Source organism: Piliocolobus tephrosceles, chromosome 14, assembly GCF_002776525.5.
Source record: "Piliocolobus tephrosceles isolate RC106 chromosome 14, ASM277652v3, whole genome shotgun sequence".
NCBI classification, from domain to species: Eukaryota; Metazoa; Chordata; class Mammalia; order Primates; family Cercopithecidae; genus Piliocolobus; species Piliocolobus tephrosceles.
The window spans coordinates 65,209,357-65,217,724 of NC_045447.1; the positions used below are offsets into that span (position 1 = coordinate 65,209,357).

The window sequence follows — 8,368 nt, forward strand, 5'->3', positions numbered from 1 at the left end:
GGGTGTGGTCAGAGGAAGATCAACCTTTCATTGTGTATTTTTGTGTGTGTGTGTTATTTGAATTTTGTTACTATGCGTATTTATTACTTACTCAAAAATAAGAGAAATGTACTGCACCATGTCTACAGTGCTTCCTTGAATTCAACAAATATTTATTATTGAATAAAATTAGCAGAAATGAAGCATACAGTTCACTACGTCTTTGGGATTTGGATCTACCTGAAAGTCCCTGATTAGTACAGGAATGATGCTTGCTTAAATTTTCTAAATTTTCTTTCTTTTTTTTTTTTTTTTAAGATGAAGTCTCCCTTTGTCATCCAGGCTAGAGTGTGGTGGCATGATCTTGGCTTACTACAACCTCCGCTTCCCAAGTTCAAGCGATTCTCCTGCCTCAGGCTCCAGAGTAGCTGGGATTACAGGTGCCCGCCACTATGCCCAGGTAAGTTTTGTATTTTTAGTAGAGACAGGATTTCACCATGTTGGCCAGGCTGGTCTCCAACTCCTGACCTCAGGTGATCCACCCACCTTAGCCTCCCAAAGCGCTGGGATTACAGGCATGAGCCACCACACCTGGCCTCAATTTTCCTTGTCCCTATCGATTGCAAAATCCACTAGACCTGAACCTGAGCAAAGACACTCTCACCACTTATCTCCAGTTCCTAGAACAGAGCTGGCACTCAGGTATGCGCTGTAAGAATGAAAGAATTAGTCCAGTTAAAGGAGCAGCTTTAGGGAATGGGGTTCTTCCTTACGTGTCTTCTCAACGGAAAGGGGAGGAGAAAGTCTACATTTTGAATACTTAACTAAATTGTTTATTAAAAGTTTTAAGGGGAAATCATATATCCTAATTTTCCCTTTTCTTTGTTCCTTGGAAAAGAAAAAAGGTTCTGTTTTCTTCTGAGTTAAAAAAATATATATATTGCTATTGTGTTTTGAAAAGAGGTAGTGATGAGGCAGTGGCATGCTCCCCAGTCAGTTTTCTCCCCTGAATCCTTCAACCCAAATGTCCTTTTCCAGCAATCAGTTGTCCGGTTTAACTCTAATGTCCACCCCCCACCTCAACACTGCCTCTCACCTTTTGTTGATTTAAGACGGGTTTTCAGGGAAGAACGTAGTCTCTCTGTTCGCCCTTGGAGAGCACTGGGCTTCTTTTTAAGTGTCTTCTGAGAGTCTGTAAGAGGGACAGAAAATGTAGCTGTTGCTGTCCTCTCCTAGGCACACTGGGGAGCTCTGAAAAGGAGACAAACCACCTCAACATGTCTTAAGCGGCTGGGCCTCTTTTCTTGTCCATTTTGTAAAAGTGTCACCAGCATATGAAAACATTTTTTATGTAGGTATCTTCTTGAGGTCCTTTAGAGTTCCTGAAGACATCTTAGTGCCTAAGAACCCCAAGTCAAGTTGAAAACAGCCAGATTATGCTGAAAGCATGAACTGTAAATGGAAATGAATGGATTTGGGGATTGGCCCCTCTGGTTCTCATGCATGTCTAGGGTTGTTCCAGGAAGTAGACTTAGCAGGCTTGGACTCACTCACATGAGCTCAGGCCCACCCTTCGTTGTGGCATTTGGTACTAAGTGCACTAGTAATTGGTGATGCTGTCTCCTCATGAAAGCTTCCTACTGTGTCTGGAGACCTTCTCCAGACCTACTTCCATTTCCATTTGGTTCATCCAAATTGAGAGGTAACTAGATGCCTGTATCAACTGAAGACCAAACAAAGGCAGTGTATTTTTGCTAAAAGCTATAAAATACTGGCTTACGTTCTTAAGAGATTTTATACATTATACGTATATTACATGTTATACATACATAATTATACACACATAGTGTATCAATGGCTTTAGAATTGGTGAATGGACATGGTGGTGAAAGGCGATAGTCATCGCCTTTAGCTGAAAAAGACAGAGGTTGGAGATAGGCTTATGTTTCATGGTTCTCATTACAGCAGGCTTAGCTTTGCTAGATTTACTTTTCAGGGATAGTATTTACTAATGGGGGTAGGGAGAACATTTCAAGATATTTGCACACGTTCTCAAAAGAAGTGACAAAACAGCAAAAGGATATTCTCTGTGAGTGATTTTTAAATGGCACTTATAAGCCCCAAATTAGGATCAGAGGAAGGGAAGTTTAGGACTAAAGGAAAGTGAAAAATGGATAACTGACATCCCTATAGATGATTTTTATGCAATAAAGTTAGATGATGCATAATAAATGCCACCAGACTATCTAACCTACTTGAGGGCAGTGACAAAGTTTTACTCATTTTTCAATTATCTACCAGTATCTAATATGATTCTTGACACACAAAGTGAGTCTTCTACAAATTTCAGTTCAACAGAAATTACTCAACTGTATCTTATGTTCAGTAATTCCAGAGCCAAACAAACTGAGACCTGAGATAGAATTTCTGAGATAGTCTTTAGTTTTGGGAAATAGTAGATACTCTGATTGATAACAATGGAATTTCAGGTTACTGAAAAGTAACATTTAAAAGGATTCAGGAAAGGTATCGTAGCTGGCTTCCACACCATATTTACACCAGGAGGCCTAGTGACCGGTTCTGGAAAGCATATTGCATTGGATGGCTGAGGGGAATTAAGAAATTCAAATAGCAGTCAATTAAAAAAACAAAGATGTTGACATAGCACGGTGGCTCACACCTGTAATCCCAGCCCTTTGGGAGGCAGAGACAAGAGGATGGCTTGAGGCCGAGAGTTTCAGAACAGCTTGGGCAACATAGTGAGGCTCTGTTTCAACAACAACACAGAATTGTAAATGGCCAGGTGTGGTGGTGTGCCTGTAGTCCCAACTACTCAGGAGGCTTGCTTGAGCCCAGGAGTTTGAGGTTACAGAGTGCTATGATTGCACCACTGCACTCCAGACTGGGCAACAGAGCAGAACCCTTTTTCTAAAATAAAAAGAGCAATGGCAAATACAAATGCTCATTTATTCTATATCAACAGCACCTTTCATTAATACTAGCACATGTTCCAAAGATATTTGGTACAAGTACAATATGTCTCCACTCATGGCATTCTGGTAAAGTAATGGTCCATGTTAAAAATAGCTCATTATCGTGGGTAAAGGGACTTACTTAAGGCTTTACTTCATAAAAAGCAGGCATGGCTATCAAGAAGAACAGAAATGCCTGGAAAACAGATTCCAATGGGTCACTTCTTGGAAAGAAAGCTTAGTCAGTATTGACAAAAAAGGGGGAACATGTGCCAGGACTATTTGTGTTACTGAAAGCAAGGCATATAGTGATTGAGTTAAAAGGGGAGAAATAAAAACAGATATTGCATTGCTTCCCAGTGGAAATACTGTTTGCATCATGTGGTAGGCTGATTGGACTCCATTCTGGGGTTTCAGTTTTATGGACACATTTCTTTTTTGTGTCCTAAGCTGATTCATGATAGTTTTGAATGATAGTTATTTTTAAAAATTTCCTTTGGTCCCTGAAGACTCTTACTTGTCTCAATCTTTCTTTAGCCTGGCCATCAATTAGTGTAAAACAACGGGAGATCATGTGGATTCAATAAGGTAAGAAACTGACTAGCCAGCTTCATGCCCAAAGTTATCAACCCTGGTTCTTAGAATCCACGTTCTCATGTCTGGCTCTTTGTTTAAAAAGAAAAATAAAATCAATAGGATGGCTGGAGGGAGACATTTCCCCAACCTCATTGAAGACTGATGAGCTGTCAGTCTATTACGTGGTATCCTGTTGAGAAACATGTGAACAATTGGAAGAGTTTATCTGATGACTGACCAGTTGTGAAATTTAGCACCCAGTAATTGATTCTTAATGTGAGAGGATTAACTTGGGAATTGTGAGTTTCTACGTGTGGAAAGGAAAACGTATTCCCTTTACTCAGTTGCCATGCAAAAATCAATAACCCCAATTCACATGTAAGTAAAAAGCAATACGTCTGTTGCTCAAAAAAATTAACATCCTTCTAGCTCTTCCTTTCTTCTCCTTACAATTTTGATATACTTCTTTGTGTGTGTGTGTGTGTGTGTGTAGCCTTCCTAAAGGCCTGGGCTTTTTCTAAATGTATGCCTTTAATTTTTATCCAATATACTTCTCTCACAGCAACATATCTTGTCTATTCTATTCCAGCACAATGCAGATGCACAGCAAATGTGAGCTGACTCTAGTCCTTCTTCTGACAACAGCCATGGGAAATTTAGGCAAAGAATGTGTTGTCTTTGCTAATACTGCTCTTTAAGCCTCAGACATAGCTAAACTCTCAGCTAATTACCCCCTGGGTCCCAGGCTTTCACTGGGGCCTTTTAAAATACACAAAACCAAAGTGACGGCAGGAGGCTGTTAGCACTACACAATTCAAGCAAACAATAAATGTGTTTACTCTGCCTGGCTACTGACCACCTGCCTTCCCATCCCGCCAGGCAGGTATCTATATATATGATTTCCTTTCTCCCAGTCCTGCAGAGAATGAGCCTCTCCTTTGGGCCTCATCATTTACAAAAGAAGCTTGGGCCCCTGACAGCATGCATCTCCTCTTATTGCAGCTGCTAGTACTCCTGCCTCTAGGAAAGGCCACACGGCACCAGGATGGCCGCCAGAATCAGAGTTCTCTTTCCCCTGCACTCCTGCCAAGGAATCAAAGAGAGCTCCCCACAGGCAACCATGAAGAAGCTGAGGAGAAGCCAGATCTGTTTGTCGCAGTGCCACACCTTGTAGGCACCAGCCCTGCAGGGGAAGGCCAGAGGCAGAGAGAGAAGATGCTGTCCAGATTTGCCAGGTTCTGGAAGAAGCCTGAGAGAGAAATGCGTCCATCCAGGGACTCAGATAGTGAGCACTTCCCACCTGGGACCCAGCCCCTCATCCAGCCGACAGACGGGATGAAAATGGAGAAATCTCCTCTTCGGGAAGAAGCCAAGAAATTCTGGCACCACTTCATGTTCAGAAAAAGTCCAGCTTCTCAGGGGGTCATCTTGCCCATCAAAAGCCATGAAGTACATTGGGAGACCTGCAGGACAGTGCCTTTCAGCCAGGTATGTGTTCTGTGGGGAGAGCAGGTAAGGGTTTGTAGGTGGTAGCGGACAGCTGGGATGGATGGAGAGTAAGGGAAAAGGCTGTTGGGAGCCTGACTCTAGCTTAACTACAGATTTGGTCCTTGGGCATTCATCATAGGATTTGGCAAAGGTTAAGTTTCCTTCTGACCTTTCCATTTGTTCTTGGCATTCTGGAAATGCTGCAAGAATGATGTGATGATACTGTCAATATCAGTAATCATTCACTTTGAAGACACAGAGATTTGTTTTATTCATTTATTTTTGCACTGGAGGTGATCTACTCAGAGATATGAGTCAGACTGTACCCTCAGTTAGGAAACTGAGAATTTAGAGTAATCACCAGAATTCCTCTGTAGCTATCTTTCTGCACTCTATTAATATGTGGATGAGCAGGTCAACTCCATTTGTTGATAAGGTGGGGTGCATTGGACTCCTCCCCAAACACTCTCATACCCATTTACAATGGTCTTAATCCCTATATTCCGTACTTAACTACTTTATAGGTTTATGAGGGGCTTCTTTAATGGCTTACTAAAGCTATCCCACAACCTCAAAATATGTTGAGGTTCTCAGGCAAAAGTTGTCATATCATTTCTAGTATTATGATAGCAAAAAAGTGATTTCATTTAACTTATTTTCTCATATGAGCTTTTAAAAAAATCAATCTTGATGTGAGATTATATCTCCTCCCCTGAGATTATTTCTCCTGATTCATATTGTGTTGACTGATTTGTAGTTATTATGATCAATTCCACGCTATTAAGACAAAGGGGCACCCTACTGTCTACTTCCTCTGGTTCTGGCAATACCTACATTCCAAATGTTAAATTAAAACTGAGGACTTGCATTAGGTCCTTAAACATGAAGACATTGAACCAAAAACAATGCAGGGTAGAGTACAATTTTATAGTCAAGTAATGCTACCCAACTAAGCAAGCAGTAGAATAGGGCAATTGACTGTGCAAGGCAGTTAAGTATTCTGCCTGAAAAGGCAAGGTTATGTAGCAATGACAAGTCAATTATCAAATAATAATGACTACTCTGTTGGCCATGTGCAATTAGAAAATTACTCCTAAGAATCAGGCAATCAAATTTCCTTTGAAATTCTTCTTTTGAATTCTATTGCTAATTAGATTAAAATTAAGACATTTGACTTTTACATATTTTGAAAGGCACGTAAAGCTAGGTGCTTGGAGTTATGAGAGGTACAGGTGAGGTAATGCACAATGATTTGCAGGCATACACATTGTAACTCTGCTTGCATACAACTTCATAGACTTGAACGTACTACAGGTCTTACAGAATAGGATAGAATTAAACCCATAGTGTTCTGATCTATTCTACGATCAATTTAACAAATATGTATTGGGAGTCTACTATGCACAAAGCACTGTGAGGAATAAAAAGGCAAGGCACATTACTTGTGTAAGATAATTACCATTAGAATTTTTCAATTGCTCACATCCAATTAGACAAAATTTCTTAAAGTCTGGCACTAATAGCATAGAGTAAAATATTTTATGTTAACTTAGGGATTCCCTAAAGGCTATTTAATAATTTCCTCAATAAAGAAAGTTTAATTGAGGTGGTTCTATGCCATTATAGCTACCATCGCTTGCATATTGCAAATTATATCCAAAATTGGAAAGCTTTGAAATTGTTAGTGTATATTGTCCTCAGATTTACAGTCCCTAGCTTCTGCATTATGTGTGTTAAAGAAATAATTCAAAATAACGTAATGGAAATGTGTTTGCTTTTTAGACTATAACCCACGAAGGCTGTGAAAAAGTAGTTGTTCAGAACAACCTTTGCTTTGGGAAATGCAGGTCTGTTCATTTTCCCGGAGCTGAGCAGCACTCCCATACCTTCTGCTCTCACTGTTTGCCTGCCAAGTTCACCACGATGCACTTGCCACTGAACTGCACTGAAGTTTCCTCTGTGAACAAGGTGGTGATGCTGGTGGAGGAGTGCCAGTGCAAGGTGAAGACGGAGCATGAAGATGGACACTTCCTACATGCCGGCTCCCAGGATTCCTTTATCCCAGGAGTTTCGACTTAAAGAGCTATCCCACTATTACCTTTGAAAAGCAAAACCACACAGCAAAGATGCTGATTATTCAGTCTGAAAATGTTAAGTGGGTACGTAACATTTTCAGGGAAAGGTGACTTGAAAAGTAGTTTTAAGATAGAACGATAGAGGAAATGATATTAGTCTAGTTATTGGTACATGTTTGGGACCTTGTCTCAGCTCTGCCACTAACTGGCCGTAGAATGTTAAGTTATAAAACCTTTCTCCATCTAAAGATTTTCATCTATAAATGAGGGACCCAACCTAGATGATAGCTAAAATCCTTTCCACTACTAATATTCCGTGATGTCTTTTCTCCAAGTTTGGGTAAAAACCCTCCCTCTAAAGAAGGAAAAGAAATAAGTGAGACCATAAAAATGGGCTTCTTTAATAGTGTGTCAAATCACCAGCAAGCAAACAAGCAAGATAGGGAGGAAGGAAGGAAGGAAGGAAGGAAGGAAGGAAGGAAGGAAGGAAGGAAGGAAGGAAGGAAGGGTAGCTGAAGTATTTGTAGGAAAGATTCTCATACTTGTAGTTACTTTTGCAATCCAAGCAGTGTTTTACTTGACTTCTATCAGATGATTAAGTCTTTCCACAGATGTAAGGAGTAATTTGCTTGGTTGCCTCCCTTTTAACAATACTCCTCATATAAAGTACTTAATGTCAGGTGTCTGACTTTGAAGAAGGAATAGTGATGTTACTTTTAGTAGTTTATATAGAGAAGAGGAACAATCACTGGTAGCCAAACAAGTACCTATATTATGAGGAAGGAAAAATACATGACCACTACCAGGTTTAAAGATCAATCCAGAGATGCTAATGAAAGTAACCCCCAAGAATTCAATCTTAAGGCGAAATTATTTACTCACATGCATTTTGAGTTAGGGAGTAAGGTTTCTGTATTTGAATGACTGCTTTTTGCTATTTAATACAACTTTGTACTATAAATTTTATTCAGCAAATGCCAAAATTACAGGTTCTGAAAATATTCTGGATATTTTAATGCATTAAATTTTAGTATACGAAGCATTCTGAAAAATGTTCTTATATTTTTCCCTTATTTGTTTCATCTCATAATTTAAAGGTACTATCAGGAGATTACCTAACTCGAAGCATTTCTGGAATATCTTCATAGACATATGACACTGGTCCAAGGGTTCCTTCTGATCTGTAAGCAGCCTTCTGTTTAAGTCTCTCCATCACCTCTCTCCTGCCTGTATTAATTTTTACACATATGTGGTACAGAACTGCCTTTTCCCAGACTA

The 8,368-nt window shown here is 39.9% G+C and overlaps 1 protein-coding gene across 1 annotated transcript; it reads left to right on the plus strand.

Annotated features, from left to right (window-relative positions):
* The first annotated feature begins 4,453 nt into the window (after nucleotides 1-4,453).
* Nucleotides 4,454-8,142, plus strand: CER1 (cerberus 1, DAN family BMP antagonist). The gene is made up of 2 exons (XM_023213376.2): nucleotides 4,454-5,015; nucleotides 6,798-8,142. The coding sequence occupies exons 1-2, from the start codon at nucleotides 4,509-4,511 to the stop codon at nucleotides 7,092-7,094; spliced, it is 804 nt and encodes a 267-aa protein (XP_023069144.2). The 5' UTR covers nucleotides 4,454-4,508; the 3' UTR covers nucleotides 7,095-8,142.
* The last annotated feature ends 226 nt before the right edge of the window (nucleotides 8,143-8,368 follow it).